This window comes from Manacus candei, unplaced genomic scaffold, assembly GCF_025592945.1.
Source record: "Manacus candei isolate 608988 ecotype Guabito, Panama unplaced genomic scaffold, ASM2559294v1 h1tg000011l, whole genome shotgun sequence".
Lineage (NCBI taxonomy): Eukaryota > Metazoa > Chordata > Aves > Passeriformes > Pipridae > Manacus > Manacus candei.
Genome location: NW_026138059.1, coordinates 26,861,519 through 26,888,812, shown reverse-complemented (window position 1 = coordinate 26,888,812; position 27,294 = coordinate 26,861,519). Strand labels below are relative to the sequence as shown.

Here is a 27,294-nt window from a genome sequence, read left to right as displayed (position 1 = left end):
TGGGATAAGACTGGTGGTGTCAGGAGGGCGTGGGGCAAGGTTTCCATGATAAGGCACAAGTAGGACCAGAACTGTAAGGCCTTGAGGGAGGGTACTGAGGAGAAGGAGGGTAAACACAGAGCTGTGGGTTTTGCAAGGAGGGGTTGAGTTCCAAAGTGATAGGTGAAGTGACTGGCTTGACCATATTTTTGCCCATGCTCTTTTATTATCTTTACCACCAACAAGGATCTTGTCTGGCACAACAGGCCCCTGAACTCTCTTGCAGCTCTGGTGGGTGTTTGCTGCTCTGTTTCGGCAGCATGCCTCCAAACAGCCCTGTGCTATCTCCCCCATGCTGTCCTCTCCTACTCCTCTGCACACTGGGATACTTTCCAGACACAGTGCTCAGCAAAGCACAAGTCCTGCAAGCACCAACTACTCTGGCCACAGCACCACTGTATACTAAAGTAATTTAGAAGAAAACAAAAGATCAAAATTCTGTTTTTAGAGCTAAATAAAAATTAATGTTTGCCAGAAACTGATACATGTTTATTAACACTTTTCAATTTATTGCAATGCTTGTAAAAAAACATTACTGCTACATAGGTAACTTTGGTGATTAAAGAATGACTAATGTCACCAGCCTCACCAACTGCACTACTTTGGTTAAAAAGGCATGTCACAGGTATTTAAATAGGGTTCATTTTAAACCAATTAATAAAATAGCCTGTTTGGATGAAAAATAATTGTTCTCTGAGAATACATGAATTCAACACTGCTAGAAAATCCCTGCCATCTGACGTAGAGGGATTTATAGGTTTAGTGGAAATTGCTTTCCCCACTGTCCAGATTAAATACTGCAGGATGATTTTTTGTATGAGTAAACATCCTTCCAATAACGATCAGACCGATAATGTCTTAAAAAGAGGAAAAGGATCTACATTTAGGTTTTCTCCTTCTTGTATGGACTATTTCTGGATACAGGATCTTAAGGTAACATGTTGACTGTCCATAAAATGCATTTTAGCATCTTCCTCCTGTTGTGGGGATGGATTTTATCCACTGAGTGCAGAACCCACCGACAAGGAAAAGAAATACATGAGGTATACAAAAAAGGCAGGTGAGTCTCATTTTTTTACATTCAAATAGCTATAGTTTGGACAAATGCAATGTTTTGGGTGATGATAAAATGACTAACAGATAATTAGAGCTTGCATTTGCAGATTGTGATCTCTCAGGCAAAAATATTTTCTGTTGTTGCTTTTGCCAATGACTAAGTTTTAATGCATTTTCTACAGTGAAAATCACTGCTTCTCTCAAAGAAAAGGGTTTGTGAGGTATCTCAAACTTTGAAGGGGTGCAAAAAAGGAAACATTTATATTTTTGGTGGTTAAAATGTGGTAGAGTATTTACATGAAAGTGAAGATGAAATTTAGGTCCATGAGAATTTTTGCATTCATTGAAGATTAGATTGACTTGAGATCTCAGATGAAAACATTCAGAATTTATTTTATTGTTTCCACGTCATTTGTTTTATAGAGCTTTTGAGAGGAAAAAATTAAAGTCTCTCAGCAAACTTCAAGGCTATGCTCAGTTATTAGAGGAAACAGAAAGGGCATTCAGTTATTGAATTAAGATACTAAAATTATTTAAAATACTCTCTATTCTTCTCTCTCTCTCTCTCTCTCTCTCTCTCTCTCTTTCAAAAAGACTATGTGATATTTTGCTCCCACTATCTCTTAGACAGCCATTTTAGGAGGTTTTGAGTTAAGGAAGGTTTTTTGCTACAGCTGAGTTCTGATCACTTATATTCTATTTTGGGGAATATTTGGAACTTTGTATGAGGATTTTTATACTCAGGTACACAACGAGGTACACCCAGAGGAAAAATACTTTTTTTTTTGGTAAGAATATAGGTGACATATTTATCATGTTTCACACATGAATCTTTCTGTTCAAATGCTGCATACTTCTGCTTGTGACGAACTGATCCTATGTTGTTTATGCTTTGCTATAATGTCTGTTCTGTAGTGACTATCAGCATCAACACTGTAAAATGTATAAGGATGTGGAAATGCAGGAATGTCACAGTCCTGAGGAATTCAAACCATTCCTATTAGCCTTCAGAAAAAATGACTGAAAGGTGGAAGGGATGGAAAGTTCCTTTTTATTTTCCTGCAGCCCCTTGTAGCAAGTGAGGGCTACATTACAGAGTGACTGCAGTGTCCTGGTTGGCACTTGGGGGTCCCTGGACCATTTTATACATAGGAAGTGGCTTTAGCAGTGACATCACCTTCACGGAATTATAACTGGCAAAATGAATGCAGTGGCTCTGTTCATAACCAGCACCCAGGGGACGCATTACCAGAGACAGTATGGACACAAAACAGCCACAAAGCCCTGTTTTCACTGAGGCTTCATGGCAGTGGCAGCAGAGGTCATATGTTGGCTGTAGCAAAATAAAGGGATGAGAAGAGCTGGAAAGCATCCAGCTGAGAGAAATGTGCACACACAGCCATGTTCTTGTTTAGCATCTTTAACATAAACTCCCACTGCACTAAATGCTTAACAGTGTCAGTGCAATGAAGTGATAATATAACAAATCACAGCAGCAAAGTGTTAAAAATGTGTGAAAACAGAAAAGAAATACCTATTTGGTTAATGTAGGAACTGCCTCTTCACTTGTACTTTGTATATAAGGTGTAATTGTGCCAGGATAAGCCCATTAGAAAGCCCTGAGGTGTTGTGGCTCTGGGAAGCTGGCTCTACTGCCTTCCCAGCATGCCTACACTGGCCTGGGAGGTGATTTCTGGCCTATTTCTCCCTCAATAAAGCACTAGTGATGTTGAGGAGGGCTGATGGGGAGAGAGGAACAAAGCTGGCCTGTGGTTGTAGCTGTCCATCAGTGGTGTGGTGCCCAGTGCTCACTTTGCCCTGGGACAGGGTAGGCTGCAAGAGACCCATGGTTTCAACAGCCCCTAATTTATAGAGTTAGATCCTGCTTTCAAAATGCATCAAGGAGAGATGCTATATAACACCAGAAAAAGCTTGCAGAGAACATTGTTCCTGAATATTTTGGGTTTGATTCTATTTCCCCTCCCTTCAACACTCAGCCTTGAATAGCCATTATGCAGAAGGAGAAGTTTGAATAATTGACTTGTTACTCCTCTCTGAACACTGTTACCTCTTGCTCCATAAGGCCTGTGGTAAGGACCAGGATGGAATTCCATTCCTTCACTGCAGCCTTTACCTTCTGAGAGAGCCACAGGCATCAGTGGAGATTGCTGGGGAAATCAATTTGAAGTGGAAAAGGCTGGCTCCACGCTACCACAGGATGCTCAGGATGGCTTGATTTGCACTCATGCTCTCCCAGAAGGGCCTCCAGAAGGGCCACAAGACCATCTATATGCCCCACTGCCAGAGCCCAGCATCAGCCACCAGTGTTGGCAGGTGGCATAGGCACCTGTTGTAGAGACCTGCCACACTGGGTGTGCTGCCAGCATCCTGCTGTCCTTGAAAAACATGTCCAGCTTTACTCCTGATTCTCATGGTGTAACTGATAGAGGACTTACAAAGGTTTTTAGCTTGTTTCTTTGGATTCTGTATTAGTTTCTTCCAAGGAGAGTCACTTGCTTTGAACTCTGCTTTCAAATTAAAACTCACCACTGGATGTGCAGTTTTCAGCCCCAGGGCTTGTCTTTTACCTGCTCATATTCAACTGAGCCCACACTCACTTTGCCTTTGCATTCCTCCTGATATGGTGGATGGGACGAATGAGGCCCCACAGGATCAGACACCTCTGTCACAATTTCTGGTAGGTACCCCAAGACAGCCATTCTATGATGAGGTACAAGAGCCCTAAAGAAGTGTAAGCAGACAGGCATGGTTTTCCACATAAGAGTTCATGTGTGCACCACAGTCTTAAGGGGACTGCGTTTGCATGACAGGAATATGACAGAAATTTTGAAAAAGGTCACAAATAATTCATTAAATAAATCTGCTGAGGCTTTGGGACATAGTGCAGAGTGTGAAAAGAAAATGGCAAACCAGTCTAGTTCAAAGTCACTGTGAAAGCAGCATACTAGAGAGCTTTATTGCATGGGACTTACTGCAGAGCCCTCCAATATTGTAATTCACTATAAAAATGTCTGTGCCAGTCAAGGACTCAACTACTTATTTTTCCTAATCTCCAGGACAAATCATGTCAAAGGAATTTCACTTCAAAGAGCAGCAATACAAAAATAAAAGTTTTCTCACCTTGCAGACCTGTTCGCAGTTTGCAGTCAGCCATGTGCAAATCCTGCTGTGATTGCAAGGCTGTTTACTCCTGTTAAACCCAAAGTGCCAAAACTCCTACAGGAAGGAGCTGAGATCTGGAGCACTGGCAAAAGGGCTGTCTGCTGTTTTCCCAACTGCTCAGGCTCTTGGAAAGCCACCAGGCTGCAGGGGGGGCACTAGAATGATGCAAAGGCTCACTAAAAGTCACAACATCGTTGTGCCAACAAAAGGGCCAAAGCCTGTGTTGCTAATTAGACTTGCAGAATCTGCTAGAGAGGATGAGTTATAGGAAAAGAACTGGTCTGGAGCTGAGCCATATTGTTCTGCCAGAAACTAACTGCTAGGGGAAAAAAATCTCTTTTAACACTAAAATCTCTCTGGATAGCATTAAAACCACCTTTCAGACAAAGAGCTCTCAGCAGAAGAAATTTCACTGTAGAAAAGCTAAGGAACATGTTTGTTTAATCTTACTGAAGAGACTGACTTCACATTTTTAGTCATATCCCTATCACTCCTCAGCTGTGTTATAACAATTTTACCTCACTCTGGTCTCCAAATAGTAACTAATTTTTTGCTCCTTTAGAGTGCCCCAATCATGTTTCTCTCAGTAAGAGCTATCTTTCAATGGAGTTGAATGACATCCTCTACAATAAGCTTTGGGCTGGTTATCACAGCGTCTCTCTCATGACTAAAGATCTTTCTCTTTATGACATTTTCAGATGTTATTACAATTAATGACACTCTTCTTAAGTGATAGGCACCACCTGGCAGTGTAGTGAACATTTTCTAGACTAAAGTTACCTTCTCTTGCTTTTCTTGAATTTGGATAGGACTTCCCTGTTGCCAGCTCCTCTGTACCTTGGCCACACTGGATGCAAGCTGTCTGTGGTCTGTAAATCACATGTGGCTATCCTGGTACTTTCACTGAGGGTGTCCCTTATATGTAGGGGAGTTCCTACCTTCTTGGCTTCCTAATGCTTTCTCTGGCCTTATAAATTCACTCCCAACAGGATTTCTTCCTTTACCTCCCAGCAATCCTTATGCTACTCTCTTGTCTTAGAGTTTCTTTTTGTACATTCAGGATTGATGCTGATAGCATTCATTTTTTGCATGAATAAATTTTACTAATGCAAGATCAGATCTTGGGAGTGCAGTGTAAGCCTGTCAAATGCCTGTTGAAAGCATTGCCTGTGGAGGCACATTATCATTATTGAGCCAGACCCAGTGAGCACCGACCACCTGTGGCCCCCAGGACACTGCTTTCTAAGATCAGCAGTTTGCATTGTGGCTGGACACCGTTTGCTCCAGCAGTGCTGGGTTTCAGGAGAGCAACAAGAGGCCCACTGTGGGCTTCAGGCCAGTGCAACTGGTATCTCCATCTTTCCTGTTGGTAACTTGCCTTTCCCTTTCCTCCTTTTACCTTCATCTCCTTCATTCCTTTTCTTTTCCTCATTCTAGGTTTCTCCTCTTCTCCAGTTAGCTGTTTCTCTCCTTTTTTTTTTAACCCTGCCTCATTTATCTGCCCCTAGCCACATCTCTTGCCCGTTACACATCTCTGCCAAGTTTAGTCCTGTCCCTTTTAACTTCACATTACTCTGTGGCTTCCTTCAAAGTCTTTTATTCTGTCCAACAGTGCTCCTCTTCTTTATCCTGTTATACATTAACTTATTTTTTGTTATCGTGTTGCTATTTCTCTCATTTGTCTTTCCACCTTGTTGTTCTTTCAAGTAACTTCATTCCTGCGTGACAACTTTTCTTGGCCCAGCCAAAACTGTCCTCTCTCTGCTTATCATTGCACATGATGATGCTTTGAAAATTATATTTTCTACTTTCATCATTATCACCAGGTTCCTTTTATCTCTTCTAGAACTTACTTTGGGTCTATGCTTCACATAGCTTCCTACTTTTCTTCAGGGGATTCATGGCAGACCATAGTCTCTACTGGTACTTCTGAAGCTCTGTTCATAAACCCATGTACTGTGCAACTTTAGAGGGACACCAATGATAAAATCTTCAGTCAACATTACCACCATGTAATTTGCTCAGAATCAGCAGCTTCACATTGTCTTCTGGCCCACCATTATTGCAATGTGTTTTATGAGCTGGTGTGAGAAGACATAACAGGCTTCAAAATCCTGTGTGCAGCACAGCCAACAAAAAAAAAAAAGAAAAAAAAAGAAAAACCAGCCCAACCCAAAGATGCTGCAAAGTAGTTTCCTCCCTCCTGAGTGAATATAAATTGATTTTAGAATTCCAGGGTTGGGTTCATATCTGAAATGGTGATGGTCTTTCTTCTATTAAATGCTCAGTCATCTTCCAAACTCACTTGTGTTTTTAGCACTTACAGCTTTTGGTAAGAGTGAGTGAAAACATGCTGTGTTTGTGTAATTTGTTTCAAATATCTTCTCTGTGGTATTTGTTGTGGAAAGTCTTGAGCGACAGATTCCTGTTCAGCTTTTCCTGATTATGTAAAACTAGGATATAATCCTTGCACTGTATCACTTGGCCATTGTTTCCTTTCCCACTTAAGAAAGCCCTGCTCAGGCTGCCTGGAAGACCTCCCACCTCCAAGATCTCTTCTCTTGCTCTGCTGTTTTTTCCAGCCTTGGACATTGGATATGTGAGATATAGACATGCCTTGGTGTTACTAACAGCATCAAAATGTTTTCTGTTTTGCTTCTCCATTCTCAATAATGCCTAAGCTCCTGTTTCTCTTGCTGAGCACTGTGCAGCATTAAGCTGATGTTTACTGAGAAATACCACAATGATACTGAGACCTCCTTTCTCAGCAGCAACAGCTGATTTAGAGGTCATCAGCACCTTAACGTTGTTTCTGAAAGCACAATGGAAAAGAATGTACACTTTCCTAAATTTACTAACACTGAATTTTTCTAAAGTCATTTGGCATCGTGAGATTCTGCTGCAATTCCCCATCCATAGTCCTGATTTTAACTACCTTAAACAGTTATATATCCTCAGTAAATACTGGTTACAGTAATTATTCTTTTATCCAAAATAATTTATAAAGCTACTGAACAATAATGATCCTATCATAGGTTTCATGGGACTATACTGAAGAACTTTATTTGTGGCAAAAATTCTCCACTATTCCTCCATGTCTTGTTTTGTAACCATTCACATTTGGGAAGCTTTACAAGAAGGACCTGTCAACACTCTTTTGCAATTTGAGGTATAGTGTATCATCTTGTTCACCCTTGTCTACATGGTCATTAGCTTTTTAGAGAAGGCTATTGTAATTACTACAGCTACATGAAGAGAGGTTGTAGTGAGGTAGTGTCTCTTCTCTCAGGTAACAAGTGAAAGGATAAGAGGAAATAGCCTCAAGTTGTGCCAGGAGAGGTTTAGATTAGATACTAGGGGAAAAAAAATCCCACAGAAAGGGTTATAAATCATGGGAACAGTCTGCCCAGGGAAGTGGTGGAGTCAGCATCCCTGGAAGTGTTCAAAAAACGTGGATATGGCACTTGAGGACATGGTTTATTGGTGAACATGTTGGTGGTGCTAGGTTGGCAGTCGGACTTGATTTTAAAGGTCTTTTCCAGTCTTAATGATTCCATGATTCTATAGTGCATAACATCCTTTAAAGAAAAGGCAAACTGCCTTTTGATCTTATTCAATATAAACTGTATTTATCTGGTGTCCAATATCGGTGTTTTTTACTATCTTTGTAGCTAATTTGTCCAGTGTATCTTCTCAGAGTTCCAAGGAAGTGGAAAGCTATCACCTTCCTCTCCTGTGACACCAAGGACAATTTAAATTCTGGTTCAATAGTTTCTTACTTGGTTTTCTTCTGGGTAAAAGCCTGGTGACTTATTCAGTCCATTTATTTTAAATCTATCTCTGGTCCTGTGTCAATATATTTCTTAACCTTGCCTCAATAGCAGAATTGAATTGTTACAAATTTGTATTTTTTTAGCTAGTTATTCCCCATTCATAATTTGTACAATTATTTCTCAGTATTCCACGCAGTTATTTGTATTCTTTTTTACTGAAATTTATCTTATCAACATCAAACCTTTTCCCCAATATGCTAAGGCTGCTTTGAATTTTGGATTCCTATATTCCCCAAATGCCTGTTTCTCTTTCAAGCATGCCATTGTGCATGAATTTTATAGTTTTGTTATTTGCATTATTATTGAAAATATTGACTAGCAGATCTGTGAACTGTTATTTAATGTCTCTCAACAGCAAACTAAGGTAGTTACTTTAACCATGGTCTTTCAACCATGTTCATAATCACAGTTTCATCTTGACCATATTTCCCCTGTTTAGTAATGAAATATTAAAAACCTCACTCAAATCTACTTTTCGTCCTGCTTACACTAAGGCAGCCAGTTACACTGTCAGACAGGACGTTAGACTGGATTGACGTCAATTATTGCAAAGATTCACATTGAGTGATCTTTATAATCTCATTATTCCCTAGGGAAGGGGCAGACAAATGGATCACTGGAGTTTGTCACAATTTATTTCCAAATGTCAAAACTCCAGTTTCCTTCCCTGATCTGCACTGTGCTGATATCTGTTTACAAGTCAACTTTTCTTCAAAGACTAGGGTAGACATGAAACCTTTCAGCACGTTCTGCATTGCCCCATTTTTTCTCCCCTTCCCTTCATCCGTTTCCCTTTCTTGCCTAACTGAGCCCTGGCACCACGCCTGCCTCCTCCTCAGCTGACAGGATCAACCTCAGTCATTCTCCTTCTGCTTCCTCCAACCCTTCCTTTCAACATATATAATACAAATCCCCCACAAACACCCACCCACTGGATGCAATTCCTTCCATAGAGGGACACTTCCATTTTTGCAACATCAGATACTGTGTCAAGACACCTCAGGTGGCATGACATTTCTGTGAGTAATCAATATGTGTAGGCTTGTTTAATGTTTTTCTTTTTCCAGTGTTTATGTCCAGACAAACAAAAGAAGTGCAAAATTTGAAGGGTGTATATGTCTCCTGCCTCTGCATATTTTGCATTCTAGGACTGACTTATAGTCAAGTAATAATGGATTAAAATGGAGTTCTCACAGGGAGGAGGGAGTTTTCATCACTTTCATTACTTTCCAGTTAAAAGTCCTGCTGAAAACTAGTTCAGCAAGCTCCACACCCCCTGTTGCTTTGTGTCAGGGGGTGAGACTGTGGATCAGCTGCACCTTAGCACAGAGTGAGCTACAGAGCTCATACCTGACAAAATTAAGCATGTGGTGGTCTCAGAGGGTGATGATGGGGATTCCACAGTCTCTGCACCAGAGAAGGGGTGGTGGCATCTCCCAAGCTTGAGATAAGCATAAAGGAAATGGGCTCCCTGGGAGTTTCAGCCCCAGCTACTGGCTGCCAGGCTTTCTGTGGTGGCAGGCACCTCCACTCAGGGGAGCTGTAGCTACAGGCCCCTGCCAAAATATTGCTCATGACACAAGTAAATAAAGGGACAAAGATTATGCAATAGTCACATCTCAACAATATTTCCTGAGACAGAATCTGATCTGCTATCCTTCATGCAGACCTAAGAACAACCAAAAGGGAGGGAGAGAGCAGACTGTCCCAGATTTTAATGAAATCTGATAATAATAAAAACATTAGTGTTAGTCCAGCCTGCCAAACCCACCAGCACTTCTCCTCAAGGATGTCAGCCCTTGGACCCAGGAAAGACTAAGTAAATCTGGCTGCATTACTTCAGCAACTTTTGCTTTACTCTCAAGGAAAATACATTGGGCTTGCTTTCTCCTGAACTGAAACTGTATCTTGATTTAACTCCTCAAGGAAGAAATGTTCTCAAATCCTAATTAGATTATTCTACTAAGAGTGTAAAATAGGTCACTGTCTACTACAGGTATATTGCCTCCCACAGAGAAAAGACAGTATGATTTATAAGTGGGAAATGTGTGCTGCATAAGTAATTACAAATTAAAATTAAAATGCTACAATGGGCAATGACTTGTCTCACATTTGTTTTGGTTGCTTCCAAAAGCTCTTATTTCAAAGTTCAAGAATACTAGGGGTTTCTGGCACACACTGCAAATGTGGACATGATGCTACTCTGGCACAAATACTGTGAAGCTGGGCATTTGGAAATGCCTGCTGGGACCTTCAGATGTCATGGTTGGACTGTTTCTTCTGAAAATCAGACACTGTTATCCCTAATCTTGCTACCCTTTTTGCTGTGTTGGAGTCACTATAAGAGCCACAGGAAATCTCGTGCTTTAAAATGCAAATAATAATAACTGCTTCTTGCCTTGTGTCTATAGCAATAGTGATTCAAAATCTGGATCTGCTGATTTTTTTCCCTAGCTATCCTAAGCTTCAGCTGCCTCATTGCTTCCCAGCCCCAGCAAGACTTAGCCTTTGAGGCAGAGGCATCTCAAGATCCCTTGAAGCAGTGGGTAGATCTGGGGGAGTACAATGACTTTGAAGAGCTTGTATCACCCCAGCAGCCAACGGCAGCCCGAGAGCTACTCTAGCAATGCTCAGGGAGCACTGTGAATAAATGTCACCCTGTTCCAGTTGCTGCTTTTTCACAAAGTGTCTCTGTGATCTTCATGAGACATGAAACGCCTTTTGACACTGTAACAGTTAGGAGATAAATATTGACATTTGGAAAAAAAAAAAAGTTGTTCATTACGCAGTATATTTTGCCTCAGGAGTTACTGTTTACTTTTAAAGACAGCCTGTCACCCCAGCAAAGGCAGGAGCAACACTGTCACAGTGGCCACAGTGGCAAAGGGCTGTGCTGAGCAATCTGTGAGCGATGTCTGGGCTGAATCTCCCAAGTGCCAATGTCTACCACAAACACCCAGAGACAGCAGACATGTAAGGGGAAGCCAGAGCAGCTTTCCATTGATTCATGGCCCAAATGGGCAGAGTAGTGGGGGCCCATGATGGAGCTGTCATTGATCACTTAGCCAGCAGAGCACTCCTTAGGAACCAAACCAGAAAAGCTATTCATTGAGTAGAAAGAAATGGGACTTCAAATTGCAGTAACTGGGTAATATGTAAAAATGTTTTGCTGCCACAGGAGGAGGCAGGAAAGTGGGAGAGGCTTGTACCTCCAGAACTGTGACAAGTGGAATGGGACTGGTAAAAAGAAGTGAAGTACCTGAACCAAAGCTCAAATGAACACAGTACTCTGCAGTGGCTAGAGTACAGTGGACATTTTATGCTTGTTTTTGACAAGGAAATAAAGTTCAGTTTAGAGGTGTTGAGAAACACCTGAAGGAAATAAAACGAACCACCCAGGGTTGCTGAGTGCTGAGGACGGGAAGGATTTGGCCACGAATCCTTGATGGCCATGCCTTGACGTCTCCCTCAACAGGCAAGACAGGGCCGGGGCCATCATAAAGCATTAGATAAGCTCTACAAAGGAAATGAAAATTAGAAATTGCAAGAACATGGCCTGCTTTATTCTTGTTTGAATAGCAGAATTACTCCTGAACAGCCAAGAGTTTACTAGGGCACTTTGAAGTCATGTAAATCGGTCAGCTTGTTGCCAGAATCTGCTTATGCCCAAAACATGAGAAATTACTTCCTGATAGCCAGCAGATGAGATGCAGGCAGTAGTGAGACACAGCAGCAGCAGCCCAAGGCAGAAGACTCCAGAAAGTGCATTTTGCATTTGGAAGTGGTTTTCTGTGTGTTGCCCAGGTCCAAGCAGTGCCACAGAAGCTACTCTTTGCAACGAAAATGGTGCTGCATGGTCCAAGGCTCTCCCAGACAGTGGTCCGCCTGTGGGCTTATTCTCAGCCTTCCTCTGGGAGTCACAGAGCAGATTCCAGTAAAAACAATCCCACAGCCAATGCTTTACTTCAGGGTAAGTCAGTGATACAGCCCTGCATGCCCACCCCTAGCCTGGCTGTCTGCTTGTCTGTGGGAGCAGAAGGATGAACCACCCTGTGATACTATTGGCTTTCAGAGTATTTCCAGCCCCGGGAGGAACTATCCCATAAGGCCTGAGGTTCCTCCACTGCTCCCCAAAGGGATGATGGTGCTCATGTGATGACACCCATTACTGCAAAAGGAGTTTTGCTGCTGTAAATCTCTACAAAGGCATTTGAGATGTATGTTAATGGGCAAAAAGCCACATTAGTAGAGTTGATTACGGTTTGTGTTTATTGCAGAGAGAAGCTAATTTTTTCATTTTTAATTAAAGATGAGTTAGAAGCGTTAAATGTTTGAAATGTTACTTTTCCTCTAGCTAGCCAAAAACACTTACATTGCCAAAAGCATATTCTTACCTTTAATGATTAAATAAAATATTGGCCAAAGACCTGAGAGAACCTTTCTTGACAGCCAGCTGGAGACAGTGTGAAATCAGAAACAAATATTTTCACAGTTTTTTACTTTTTTTTTTCCCTGTGGAATACTTTGGAAAGAGTTTCTTCTCATGAACAAACCTGGCTGCCTCTGGTGTGTAGTTGTAATGGCTGTACCCCCTCTGGCAGAGGCCCCTGGGCAGCATGGCCTCTCCATGAAGCCCCTGATGATACCAGCCAAAGCTGGGGAGGTGGGAGGTGTTCCTGCCTGGGTCTTTTTCCAAGCAGTCAAAAGCAGGAGCATCCCACCTCACAAAAATCATCAGTCTGCTCCTTTTGCCCTGTCCAAGCTGCGAGCCCCCTGCATGCCCATATTCCCCACCTTCTGCCATGCCCAGTCTGGCACTGGCCTTTGGTGAAAAGGTTAAAAAAAAAAGGTAAGCACCATTTCATGTCTGTCACAGAAGGTAATGCTGCAGGGATCTGGTGCTTCCCTCCTGACATCATCACCTGCCTGTCCATGTCCACCTGTCTCAGCTTTCCCTTTTCCTGTTGTTTGTGTGCAGCCGGCCGCAGCGGCAGAGACGGGAAGCCCACGGCGAGGTGCACAAGCAAGGCAGGTAAGCAAAACCTTGGGTGGCTGCTGCTGGCCCAGCCCTGCCAGCCACATCCCCATGGCTGGGCTGAGGCTGTGGCAGGGGAAGGGGGCACCACTTGAACATGCCAGTTGTCTTTAGGTAGGAGTCATGCCATTAGTAGGATCCAGCAGGCCCCAGAGAAAGTCCTGTTGCCTTGACACCCTTATGTAGGTGAGGTGCGATGCTACGGCCATTTGCCACATCCCTTTGGGCTTCAAGTGGCACTGATACGCAGTTTGTGTTGCCCATGCTCTTTGCCTCCATGAATCCGTTCTGCAGAGCTGAGTCCACTCCACAGGCTCTCCACTTGTCCTTTCCACTGCCACTGCCAGGGAGAAAGCACCTTTCTGAGCACAGTCAAACCTGCTCACAAATGTTAGCTTCGTCAGTGGCTTGCTATCTTTGTTTCCCCGTCTCAGACAGGCATAAACCTTTCCCCATGTACACTCACAAGTCTTTCAGAGGCTGAATTAAATCTAAAGATTTAATTTAAGGGTCCACATTTTAAAATGCCTGAAGGATGACTCATGACTAGAACTCACTGGTGGAGGTAGACAACTCACCTCTCCTAGAAATTATGGAACTGAGACTGAGAATCTTTCTAAGATGTTTCATAGATAAAGCTCTGGGTTTGAGAGAGGAGTTACTGATAACACTGCTGGCCTCTGTTAGGAGATTGTTGTATTGGCTTCTTGTGGTACAACTGCCCGTAAGTTACAGTCTCATTTAGGAGAAACTTTATCTCAGGAATACATTCCCCATCAAGTTTCTCTGATAACCTGCTTTCCTTTAATCTGTTCCTTACTTGTCTTGTGTATATTCAGACAAGCGTCTCTCTGAGTGTGCCATCTTTTCTAAAATCAAGAACCAGTAAAACCTTTCCTCCTGTTTTTGAGCCCTCCTGCCACCCGAGCAGCTGGTGTGCAGCTGGCTCTGAGGCCAGCAAAGGCTTTGCCTACACAAGGGAGCAACCAAGGAGCTGCTGCCACCATCATTCCAGCCAAATCACTGGAGCGCTGAACAGCAGTTTGCACCTTGGATGTGGAGGGGGAACAGAGCATACTCTGTCCAGCATTTGTTGCAACTCCAAAAGCTTCTGAAATGACCCTCCTAGGCTCTTAAATGCTCAGAAACCTCCCAGGTCTTTAATGCTCCTTTTTATCCTTGATAGAAATCTGGGGCAGGAGCTAATCATTTTATCCCAAGTTACGGGATGGCCTGCCTCCTGGCCTGCTTCCCAGACTGTCTCCATTTTGTTCCTGGGTAACAGCCAGTAGCTTATTTGATATATTGTTTCCCTAATTCCTAGCCTCACACTCCGTCACATGTCAGCAATGCCTCCCCACCATTTCTATTTCCCCACTTATCCATACATACTGTTCCTCCACACTTTTGAATGACTGTCTCCGAAGTGCTGTAAGCAGAGATAATTTTACAGACAAAAAGTCACTAAACGAATGTTTTCTCAGTGCCAGAATTCACACAGGTGCCTAAGCTATATGCTGAGTGCAGGAATCACTGTTTAATGACACATTTCCAACCACTGCAAGCAGTCGCATGGTCGTAGCCTAAGGAGTAAATATTCCAAATGTTCTAAGAGGTAATGGAGTGAAATGAGCGCGTACCTCTCGCAGGATCTGCTCGGGGCTCATAGCTGTGCTTCTCTCCTCCTGGTAGCCCAATTTTAAAACGAAGCCCTGACATCACCAAATCTCCCCTGACGAAGTCAGAGCAGCTGCTGCGAATAGATGACCACGACTTCAGCATGAGACCAGGTTTTGGAGGTATGAAACATGAGCGTTTGTCACTGTTCCCATTTACACTGTCACTTCTTTGTACTGTAACATGTACTGAGGTTAAGAAGCAGATTGGCGAGTAGAGACTTTTCTGCCTCTAATTTCTGTTATTTTGGGTTGTGAATTCATGATATGCTCAGGAGGATAGGGTGAAGAGAAATAGCCTTCTGGATGAGCAAAAAGCATAGTCAAAGGCATGGAAATATGATTACAGGCAATATAATATTCCTGATATTCAGTGGTATTCAGGACTGACACTTTCCTCTGACAAAACTCTGCAAATACACCTCATGTTTATCTCTGGATGATGCGGAAATGCATGATGTGTGTGCATAATCAAATGACGTACCACACCTATTGACTGGCCATTTCATTTATAACCCCAAAAAACCCATTTTGACTGCCCCGTGTTAATGCTTGCTTACAGTTTTTGGCTGTGTGCGAGACCAACCTAAGCTTTCAGGGAAATGGATGAAGGAGAACACGTTTTCTTTCAGCCCATCAGATTAGAGAATGTTGTAATTTATCTACCCTTTCTGGCTGACAGATGGTCATTCAAATCCAGGATACCATTATATACTCTGATGAAAGAAGATTTTATTGCTAAATGCTCAATATACCAAATGCCAGCATGTTCAATTAATTTAAAAATGTTTGAGTTTCATAGCAGTTTGCTAATGTGCGCATTATTTGTCTTGACAGCTCTCCTCTACTGTAATTGCCAGAGGTATAGGAGGGACTAGTCAAAGCCTTGAGGAGGGAAAAAAGATCAAAATCCCTGTTACAGGGGGTCACAGTTGGATCCTTCCCCTTGGGAACCCCAGGCTCAGTGGCACATGCCTGTGTCCTGCAATGCATCCCCTCCTGTCACCCTGTCTTTTCCACAGCTGGGCACTGAGTCAAATACACAGAGTAGCTCTCATGGATATATTAGCCTACAAGGGGGGCAGAAGTGAGGGAAAAAATTGGAGTAACTGTCACACATTTCCTTAGTCGTGCTGCCACTGCTTTCCCTCAGAATAAATGCTCCACCAGGCATCTGTCTCGCTAGTTCTGGACCCAAGCACTAGAGCTAAAAGCAATTAAAATTGCTCTTAAATTTTGAAGGGACACATGTAGGATGACACAATAAAAAGAAAAACTCATTAATAGGTCAGTCTCATTACCAACTTTAATTGTTATTAGGGGCTTTTTTAATTAATTCAAATGGTTTTTAATTTCAATTCATTTACTGTTGTTTGTATTTCAGACCAAGCATCTATTTCTATCTCTGAGATACTAAAGCCAGGGGATTACTTTGTCTCACTAAGTGTGTACTTTGTCAACTTTGAATTTTTTTCCCCTCAGGCCCTGCAATTCCTGTTGGGGTGGATGTCCAAGTTGAAAGTCTGGACAGCATTTCTGAGGTGGACATGGTAAGAGTCACAGATGGGACCTCTGTAGACCAAATCTGTGCTGAGAGCAGGGCCAGCTACAGCAGGCTTCCTGGGTTTGTCTCCATGGGGTTTGAATACCTTCAAGGACAAACACTCCACAGCCTCCAGGAGGCAGATTCAGGCTTGATCTTTGCAAGATCATTGCTTGCTTTTTAAATGAAGAGACATCAGGGACAGTTATCTATTCTGCACTAAGTTTAAGCTTGAGAAGTTAGTTACATCAATTTTTCTTTTTTTTCTGTTACTTTCTGACTACAAGAAAGTGATAAAATAATAGAGGCTGTTATAAAATTTCATTTGGATGTCACAAATCAGATTTTTTTCTCTAACTAATTTAAAATTATATAAATATCTATTATTATAGATAGCCTATATATTATTATAGGCTAATGTTCTTGAAATTACAGAGCTTTTGCATGTTGTGTGGGACAGCTGTATTATCTGCATGAAAGACGACAAGAAGGAAAAAACAGTGTCACTCAGCTTTGGAAATTCATTTGCAAGCTTAACAGGAAGAGTTAATAATGTTGCTGAGAACTGGATCAAAAGAAGAAGGGAGATATACAGTTGTTGCTTGAGGGATTTTCAGATGATGTGATATAAAATATTGTGGTTCCCAGTTTAATAGCCTAAAACTAGTATTAATAAATAATTCCTAATGAAGGCTGACAATACCAGATTTTTCCACAGCAACCATAATTACAAATTTATGCAAAAAAGTGAGGCATTAGCTTCTCACTAAAGAACAAATATCTGTCAATTTATTGTTGTTTAAAGGACACATTAACACACAGGAGACAAGAAAAAAGGTTTCCCAGATCAAACGTCTTTAAATTTAAGTCTTTCCCAGACCAAACATCTTTAAATTGAACAGGGAAAAGTTGTTGCCAAATGCTAGAGAATGAATCCAATGAAAAAGAAGAAATTACATGATCAGTGGCTTTGGGAGCTTCAGTTGGATATAATGTAAAGCATTTCCAAGATTTATATTAGCCTCTAGTGTAATAATAATAGCATAGGCTGCAAGAAAAAAATCACTTCTATTGAAAAAAAGACAGCAGAACTCCCCGTAGTTCAAAATGTTTGGAAAGTGTTGTGAAAAAAAAAATCAAATGTCAAAAAACTCCACCCCAAATCCATCTGACCTCCTCTACTCCAGACTCTAGGGCAGACTGCTCAGACTTAGACATTTCCCCCACTTTATGGGCAACATGTTACACTACACTCAAAGAGACCATATTTATAAACAACTGTGTGATCTTATCTTCAGATATGTGACAGCTTCCTTTGAAACAAGGGAAAAGGCAAACCCAAGTGTACGTATGTCTGGGGCCTAACTCCAAATACAATAGAGCTCAAAGACAAGGAGCATGCCTCAGATCTAAGAGTACAATACGTGGGGAGAAAGAGCAAGAAGAACCCAAAACATTTTGGTCAAATATCAAGTAAAAAATATTTTAGAGTCAAGGCTGGAGGAAGAGGTCCCACTGCAACACATTCTTCCAGCTGCCTGTGGTAAGGCAGTTGCTGGAGCAGCAGAGATGGCAGTGCAGGCAGCAAATGCTTCTTGCCTGTTCCAGGAACACAGCATCTCATGGTTGGGGATTAGGCGGTCAGCAGCACTCCACATCCACTGCTGCCTTGACATGTCTTCATTTTTGCCCCTGGAGCAGCTCACAGACACTAAAATGCAACATTTGCAATTCAGAGGTGGATTTGCCACCTGGATGGCCTCTGATTTCTGAACCCCATAAGTCTGTCTGACCTGAGGAATAAACAACCTGCAGTCAGTCATGTCCCTTGCAGTTGGGGAGGGGATGTGCCTTCAAGAACGGTGCTTTCCAGTTTGCTGTTTGTCCCAGAGAGAAGCAATCACTACTGTGCTGATAAGGTATAAGTTGTGACACAAGCCTCTTTGTTGCAGGACTTCACCATGACACTTTATCTGAGGCACTACTGGAAAGATGAGAGACTGTCCTTCCCCAGCACCAACAACCAAAGCATGACCTTTGACGGCAGACTGGTGAAGAAGATCTGGGTTCCTGACATGTTCTTTGTTCACTCCAAGCGTTCCTTCATCCACGACACCACCACAGACAATGTCATGCTGCGGGTCCAGCCAGATGGGAAGGTACTTTATAGCCTCAGGTAAAGCTGCATTTGGTCAATGCAAGCCATTAGTGGAGTGAAAAAGTGGTTTAATTGATTCCTGTATTGTGTTTTTGCATGACTTCATACAAAAAAAGCATAAAAAAATGAATGTGCTGACTACTCACAGACATCTGAGTCTCTGTCCGAGTTCATTTAAGTGCCTATTGCAGGAGGTCTTCTGTGCTAATTTCTATGCCAATGTTGCTGATTCGACCATTGTCCCTTTGCCTTGTATGCATGGTTAGCCCCTGTTCCTGTTGGGAAGCTGCAGTCAAATGTGGCAGTTTCTTGGGGCAGCTCAACAGGGATCAGGGGGTTCCAATGAAGAGGCAGGGCACAATCTAAGTAAAAGGGCAATGTCTGGTAACAAAGAGAAGTCCAGGGCAGCTATCCACTGCTATCCACTTAATTATATAACAAGCCTCTGTGACTAGCAAAATATGCAATTAAGAAGAATATGAATTATACCGAGCACAATTTTAGCTTTATGATATGCAACAAAACAGAAGGAACATCCTCCAGGACGTGAAGTGAGAAGCTTCAGAGCAAGTGTATGTAGTTCCTGGTAACTTGCATATATGGCTAGAGCAACCCAAACACTTGACTTGGGATCTTCCTGCTTTTTTCTCACTTTTTATGTGAAATGCCTGAAAGCCCCTTGAAGGGGATATTTTTTGTAAACGTTATTTTGTCCTCTAGTTTGAGGGGTGATCCCAGGCCAGGCTTGCTCCCCTATTTTCCAGCTGGTTAATCAGCTGATGTAAGTCTGAACATTATTCAAACAGGATTTTTTTTCTTTTTAATAAGTAACACTTTCATACTTGGAGATGCTCTGTGAGGAGCATCTGTTTTGTGATTTAACACCAACTGGCAACTAAGCTCCATGTAGCTGCTGGCTCACTCCCTCCCGGTGAGATAGAGAAGGGAATTGAAATGGTCGAAGTGAAAATCTTTCTGGGTTGAGAGAAAGGTGGCTTAATAGGCAAGGCAAAATCCCCTCACAAAGGGAAAGCAAAACAAGGAGTTCATTCACCACTTCCAGTGGACAGGCAGGTGCTCAGCCATCCCTAGGGAAGCAGAGTTCCGTCACACGTAATGGTGACTAGGGAAGACAAAGGCCGTCACCACACACTTCCACCCCTTCCTTCTTCTTTCCCCCACTTTATATACTGAGCATGATGCCATATGGTGTGGAATGTCCTTTTTGTCACTTGTGGTCAGCTGTCCTGGCTGTGTCCCCTCCCAGCTCCCTGTTCACCCCCAGCCTCCTCACTGGTGGTGTGGGGTGAGAAGCAGAAAAAGCCCTGCTCAGCTAAAACAAAAACATCCCTGTATTACCAAAGTGTTTTCAACAAAAATCCAGAACATATCCCCACACTAGATACTGTGAAAAAAATTAACTCTATCCCAGACAAATCCAGCATGATATGTCTATCTCCCAAAAAACCCTAAATTCTGCGCTTCTGTTTTTCTTGGTTGCAGCTCCATCCAGTTAGAAAACAAGTATTGCCAAATGACCCATAAAAACGTATTAGAGAGGAAATTGCTGTGCAATATTCTGATGCAAAAATGTTGACATCACCTCCACAACAATGAAATAACAAAATACCTGATAGATAAGAAAGCGTCAGATGATAGATAATATATTCTGAAGGACAAAAAGAAGGAAAATCTGACTGATAGAAAGTCAGTTTCAGCAAGCTTCATAGATTTAACTAGTGATAAAGTTGCAGAATATACTGCTTGGGAAAGCTGTGGAGGTCTTTAGGGAATTATAGTAGTGGCAGAGGTAGAGCTGAGCCTGCCACGAAGTGAGGAGATCAACTTTTCAGCCTGCTGAGGTGTTTTATGATTCTAGGAAAGTAAGTCAAGCTAAGAAATTCTTGATTCCCTAGGGGGCATCAGTTTGACAAGAATTCTTTTGTTCTCTGATATTTTTATCTTACTGTTCACTGGATTCACAGCCTGAACAGTGTCTACCTTCTCATTATCAAAGCTTTTTCTTCACTCAGCGTATTAGACAAGGTTCAGGTGTTCCTTAGGCCTTTGCAAAGTTTGCTCAGGTCATCAGTACAATAAAAAAGGACAATAATATGACATAACATTCAGCTATAGCATGCATGTCCATATACTCTTTCATTTAGCTGCCTGACATCAAGCAAGCATCTGTGTTGCAAGCGTTTATGATTATCTAAAGAAGATGGGAACAGAAGAACACCAAACTACTCAGATCCTGCCATGTACAGTCTTGTGCTCAAACAATTGCCCTGTACGAAATGGTCACGGATGTCTTCAATAGCAAATTGGCAGTGTCAGTATTTTATTCAGCAGCAACTGCAGGTTGCAGTGCCTTATGAATTATAGGGAAATACAAAGGCTGGACTCTCCTTAAGAGCCAACAGGTCATTCATTACTGCCTGTCTGCCTTTGTTGAATGCCTTTGCCTGTAGATTATATTTTTTCCTTGGTGCCTGCCTTTTTAAGGTTCTTTGCCAGACTTTGTTTTCTCTTTTCTTGGATACCAGTGTGGACCTCACAGGCACCTAAACAACAAATCTGCGCCAAGCAATTTCACTCAAAGTCTAAATCCTGACAGGAAAGCAACATCAGAGGGAACCCACATGTGCAGGACTACTAACATAAGGGATTGCATTGTGTTCTTATCATTATGTGACAGACATCTGTCTACCATTAGCCCTTCTGTAATTCATTTATTCTTTCCCCATTACAAATTATCCTTTTCTTTTCATTTACTTCCCTAGAGTTCAAGCCAGTCGAGTCAAGATTTATGGATGTTTCCAGTTCAAACACAAAATTATGCTATTAAAAATGAGATAATCAGACTATAGCGAGATCAGAGCTTTTGATTGATGGGGCAGAGCATTCGGTGGTCACTGTTGCGTACCAGCCTTAACTCGAGGCACTGCCTATGCCCTCTGGTGGCTGCTACCCATGTGTGAACACTGGGTTCTCACCGAGCAGCTGGAAATTCACCATGTGAGGAGAAAATTACCTGGATCCCTCATGGCACTAGGATGGCTTTGATAAATGGAAATTATTTTATCGTAAAAAGCATCTGTTGAAAGGAAAGATGTCTGCAGAGATATATTTGTTGATTGTCAGGGGGAAAAGTGTCCTCTTCAATATTATTCCATTTTCTTCTCCAATATTTTTGTAATCTAATAGCAATTTGTAGTGGCCTAACTTTCTAGTCATGTTTTCTAACACTAGTTTGCTGAGAGGAAGAAATGGCTTTAACTAAAGTGAAATGGCTTTAGCTGAATGGAAGGGATTTATTTTCAGTTGACTGGTACTGGCCATAGTCGCTTAATAAAAGATCAAACTCACAGCTTTACTATTTTTCAGTCATATAAGAGGACAAGTTTTTAATGAAGTGATTTTTGTTATTCCTAGAGTTACAGTAACAGCAATGTGCAACATGGATTTTAGTCGCTTTCCCCTGGACACACAGACATGTTCCCTGGAGATTGAAAGCTGTAAGTAAAGTGGAGATGCTGTGGAGCCAAGGCCACCCAATGGGCACCCAAACTGCATTTAATTATACCAATAATCAATTATATCAACAATTAAACTGCTGCTACATTCGTGGGAGCTCTAACCAAAGTCAGCAGACTTCAACACTAAGAAAACTCCTTGGCCGTATTTTTCACTGGAACTAGATGGTGTTTGCAGTAACACAGTGTTTTTAAAAACTGGCTGTAAGCACTGTCTTGCCAGTACCCCTGAGTGCCAGCCAAGCTGCCACCCCACCCCATGAGGACCTGGGCCGCTTGCCTGCAGGCCAGCAGTCTCCAATAACACCCATTTATCCAGGTGCCCTCAAACACAGAGATAAATGGCCCTACACCCTTTGTGTGCTCCGACTGCTCATCCGTGGTACGGAAACCACAGCGGGGCAGAGACATTAATCACCTTCCTCTTACTTTTCTTACTCCTATTTGAGATAAACCCAGCTTGTACTCTTTGTCCCGAGTATAATGCACACATGAATTGCCTGGATTTCGTACAACAACATTTTAAACTTTTAGCTTTTTACAAGTTATTTTCTTCTTCTTCTTAAGCTTGCAATAAGAAATTATAATCTTAATTTGGTTTTAATACATTTACATGTGATTTTTTCTCCCTGTCTGTAAAGAGCTGCTACTAAACCCATCTGAAAGGATTAACATTCCTATTATTTCCGCATTAAAATAGAAGACCTGTAATGTTCATGTCTGCATCATAGGCAGAAAGTTTGCCCAAGAATTTTCCCTCCTGCATGCCTCAGACCATTGATAGATTGTTCACTCCATTACCCCAAGCAGGCTCTTTCCTCTAAGTGTCCCTTTTTTTGTTTCTGATTTTAGAAGGTTTATAAGGGATAGTTTTTCAAGTTCTGATGCGGTGCCTTATCTAACACACACATCATGAGTGTGAGAAACAGAAGGGTTTACAAAACGTACCAGGCATCAGGCCTGAGGGCTGTAACAATGAGCTAGTCCACTCCTTGCCACAACCATACTCACCACCCAGGTGGGTGGCATCTTGGGTATTTGATCCTTTCAGCCAGGAGCTCTCAGGTAGCTGGGAGGGCTGTGTGGGCACACTCTGGGATGTGGGGGTGATAGTAATTGTCTCAGTGCACAATACTGAGGTTTGCTCTGCTCTCCTAGATGCCTACACTGAAGATGACCTTATGCTCTACTGGAAGAATGGGAATGATTCCCTAAAAACAGATGAGAGGATATCACTGTCTCAGTTCCTGATTCAGGAGTTTCACACCACCACGAAGCTTGCCTTTTACAGCAGCACAGGTGGGTACTGGAGCGCCAGCCAGAGTAGGCTGGGGGAAGAAGGGGTGCAAACTGTCTTTCTTGACCTTGGTCTTGGAGGATTGTCCACTGGGAGTTCTCTCTGTGGCACATCAGATCTGCCACTCTTCTATGCCAAGGTGGCTGTCCCTGCCACAGACTTCCATCTTGACAGTTGTGGTCTGGAAAGACAATCCTTCTTCAAGATTACACCAAGCCTTAACATTAATTAAACTCTCCAATTGCATAGGCTATATTCTCTTGAATATATCATCCTGAGAGATGCTTTGACTGTGATAGTTGGAACAGCAAGGAGTCTTTTCTGTAAATTGCCATGATCTGCAGTCATTAACTGTGTTTTTCTAAAAAAAAACAAGACACTTTTCTCCTGATGCAACATCACCTTGTCTGAAAGTAGTTTGATATTTTCATTCTCTCTGTCATACAGGGTGGTACAATCGCCTCTATATAAACTTCACTTTACGCCGACACATCTTCTTCTTCTTGCTCCAAACCTACTTCCCTGCCACCCTCATGGTCATGTTGTCCTGGGTGTCCTTCTGGATCGATCGACGAGCAGTTCCTGCCAGAGTACCGCTAGGTAAAAACAATCTTGGAGTTAGCAGACCTAAGAGACAATTGCTGCATCCACAGCCTTGACCACCAAAATGAAATCCCCTGTGCTATGCACTGCCTCCATGTTGCCTTGTGGCATAGAAATCGGCTATGTCACACATTTCTCCCAGGGATAGGGTATGCGTCCTCCCACGGGCAGGGAACTGCCCTTGGTGCAAACTCCCCATCTGTCCTGAAGTGCCAAGGGAATTTCCCTGTTCACACAAGTCCAAGAGGCACATGGTACAAATCAGAGAGCAAAGATCCCACTCCGTTTTTATTGCTGTAAACAGAAACAGGGCACATATAAAGCCAAGGTTTTCAGTATCCTTCAGAGACTTCAGCGAGCGAGAAGGTAAAAATCAGTATCAGCAGCCCTGACAAAATTTCAGTTTACTGAGTTTTGCTAGAGGAGGGAGGGTGGAGGTAACACAGCCAGCTGAGCTGTGCCATTTAATGTGTTAAATGAGTTTGCACTGCAATGTGAGGGATTCAGCTTCCCCTTTTGCAGCATCTTTCAGACAGATGAAGCTGTATGTCAGAAGAGTCATCACGGAAGCAGAACTGTGATACAGGCAGAAATCTTCTTCTAAGTGGATGCGTCACCCTTAGCAAAGTGCTGTTTGTGTTTTTGCAGATTCTCAGCTCAAGCTTGCTTCCTCTTGTTCTAGGCAACACATCTCAGGATTTTATTTATTCTTAAAATCATATTCTTCAATGGAGAGGATAAATAGAGGTATAACAGATATGGAAATGGGACAATTGTTCACGTCTGAATTTAGAAACAGCACCCATTGCTTTAAGAAAATAAAAGGAGTTTAAGGTTTTCAGCCATGGCCTTTCAGAAGATACAGGCACTACCTTAGCAGCTTTGTAGCACCTAGATGCTCCTGTAGAATCAGTCATTTCTGCTTGTATACATAGTTTCAACTTCCAAAGTGATCACTAATGTGACATAATTAGCCCCTGAAGTAAGAAGGCCACAGAGAGCCTCTCTGAGAGCCAGGATAACACTGAACTACAGGGCTCCTGTCCTTGCTGATGGGCCCATTGTGCTCGTCTATGGGGTAACGTGGGGCAGCATTGCCATGTGGAGCCCCATTATTCTTTACTTTTGCTCCAGTGAGGGCACAGACCAAGTGTGAGAGTCGGCTGGTGACTTCTGTGACTTACCGTGAAGCAGGACTTCCCAGGAGAAGTTCAGCATATAGAAAACACAGGGGAAACTGGTGGAAGCAGCAGCTTTGCTTGTGTCCATGCTCTGGAAGAGTTGAACTAGGAGCTGAGATACTCAGACTTGTAAGTCGTAGAACAACTCGAGTTGGAAGGGACCCATAAGGATCATTGAGTTCAAATCCATGTACTTGTACCCCTCCAGGGACTGTCCTGAGCCTGGAATGGAGTGAAGCCAGCATGGGGTCAAAGTGCTACTGCCTGGACATGGGGTGGGAGGCTCGTTGTGTGGTGAGCAACCAGGCTAGCATAATCCTGAGATGAGAGTTAGAGCTATACTCACCAAAAAGACAAGAAAACCCCTGTCAGAGATTAGGGTTGCCTGGACTGTCCTCAGGCAGTGAAATCTATCGCCCAAATGAGAAAAACAATTCTGCAAAGTAAATTCAGATGTCAGGAAATTGTAACAACAGCTGCATTTGTGATGAAGAGTTGAAAATGATCTCTCTGCTGGTGTTTTCCCAGGGATAACCACTGTGCTGACCATGTCCACGATCATCACTGGGGTGAATGCTTCCATGCCTCGTGTTTCCTACATCAAAGCCGTGGACATTTACCTGTGGGTCAGTTTTGTGTTTGTCTTCCTCTCGGTGTTGGAATATGCAGCTGTGAATTACCTGACGACGGTGCAAGAGAGGAAGGAGAGGAAACTGCGGGACAAGGTGAGGTTTTTTATCTCCAAACAGCTTCATACCCCTGGGAAAAGGTGTGGCAAAAGTCTGGAAATATTCAAAACTTTTCAACTACAGTGTGCTGCTCTCAGCTGTCTGGGTGAGAATGCAATAAAAACACCAGCAGCAAGTCATTCCAGGTTATAAAGATTTGCCACAAACAACCCATACCCAAGTTCTCTGTTCTTTCTTTGGAGTCTAAGGACACAAACTTCCTTTACATACAGTCCTCCACTGCCTGTATAATGGGATAGGTTTGAGGATTTTACCTTTAGATGCTTCTTTTATACTGAAGATCCAAACCTGTGAATAGAATTAGTTGGATACTGTGTTTTGGGTTTCAGACAACACGGCAGATATCTCCCACCTTTCTCCACGCCCAGTTTAAACTTACACAATGGTCACAATTTCCCCCTTTTGCCCACATTACATGAAATTTTAACCACCTAAAATTTAAGCCTAAAATATTCCCTTCAAATGGGACAAGCCTCATACATTCCTTCTTGTGGTTTCCCTCTGTCCTCTTCTCTGATTTTCTCAACTTCAAGGTACAGGTCCAACCTTTATTTACACCCTAAAAACCTCTGCAAAATGAGCTTCTCCACAGACAACCCTGCTCGCTCCCTGACTGTACCTGTGTCTTGCAGACGTGAAAATAGAGACAGAGAAAGCTGCTGTTCAGCTCCACCCTCTCGTTCTCCCTTTTGAGTTCCAGCTGCCTGAATTTTCCCAGCCTTTCCCCTCCTCTGCTTTTGTAAGGAGGAAAGGGGGGTGTGTATATCTGGACACAGCTCAAACCCACCCTGCACCTGTTTGTGCCCACAGCCTGCCTGTGCGTGCAGCCTACCTCAGCCTCGGGCCATGATGATGGACGGCAGCTACAACGACGGAGACGTGAATGAGCTGGGGCACTACATGTCTGAGAACGGAGACAAACAGGACCGGATGATGGTGCAGCTGGCGCTGGGGTCTGAGAGGGGCTCGGGCAGGAGGAAAAACCAGAGATACGTCAGCATGCGGATCGACACCCATGCCATCGACAAGTACTCCAGGATAATATTCCCTGGTGCATACATTCTATTTAATTTGATATACTGGTCCATTTTTTCATAGGTATTCATAACTCCTGTAGTCACAGAGCATTGTGACATTAAACGAAAGTACAGTCTCATAGGCTAACAGAAAGAAAATAGAGAATTGTTTTAATTGGAAGGAAGATTGACTTTTTTCAAGATTTAATTTTTTTTATTAGAGGCAACTCATCTGTGGCATAAATAATTGTGCAAGTTTCACATGTCAGCAAAATATAGGATACACAATCTAAAATTTTATACTTATTTGAAGTTGTGCTATGTTCCTTCTTGTGCCTCGCAGGCCACTGTAAACTATTTTAACAAGTGACTATAATTGCCAGTTGCTT

The 27,294-nt window shown here is 42.6% G+C and overlaps 1 protein-coding gene across 1 annotated transcript; it reads left to right on the top strand.

Moving 5' to 3' along the window:
- Positions 1–841: 841 nt before the first annotated feature.
- Positions 842–27,266, top strand: LOC127466662 (gamma-aminobutyric acid receptor subunit rho-1). Its single transcript, XM_051777759.1, has 10 exons — positions 842–1,099; positions 13,090–13,143; positions 14,839–14,945; positions 16,305–16,372; positions 18,318–18,541; positions 21,959–22,041; positions 23,218–23,358; positions 23,804–23,956; positions 25,669–25,865; positions 26,700–27,266. The coding sequence occupies exons 1-10, from the start codon at positions 978–980 to the stop codon at positions 26,985–26,987; spliced, it is 1,437 nt and encodes a 478-aa protein (XP_051633719.1). The 5' UTR covers positions 842–977; the 3' UTR covers positions 26,988–27,266.
- The last annotated feature ends 28 nt before the right edge of the window (positions 27,267–27,294 follow it).

What these genes read in the sequence shown, in the direction of transcription:
- LOC127466662 (XM_051777759.1), top strand. Translation starts at nt 978, where the DNA reads ATGTTGACTGTCCATAAAATGCATTTTAGCATCTTCCTCCTGTTGTGG. An exon ending in TTCCCTGGAGATTGAAAGCT is followed by an intron (nt 22,042 to 23,217) that starts GTAAGTAAAGTG and finishes CTGCTCTCCTAG; the next exon opens with ATGCCTACACTGAAGATGAC. An exon ending in TGCCTTTTACAGCAGCACAG is followed by an intron (nt 23,359 to 23,803) that starts GTGGGTACTGGA and finishes TCTGTCATACAG; the next exon opens with GGTGGTACAATCGCCTCTAT.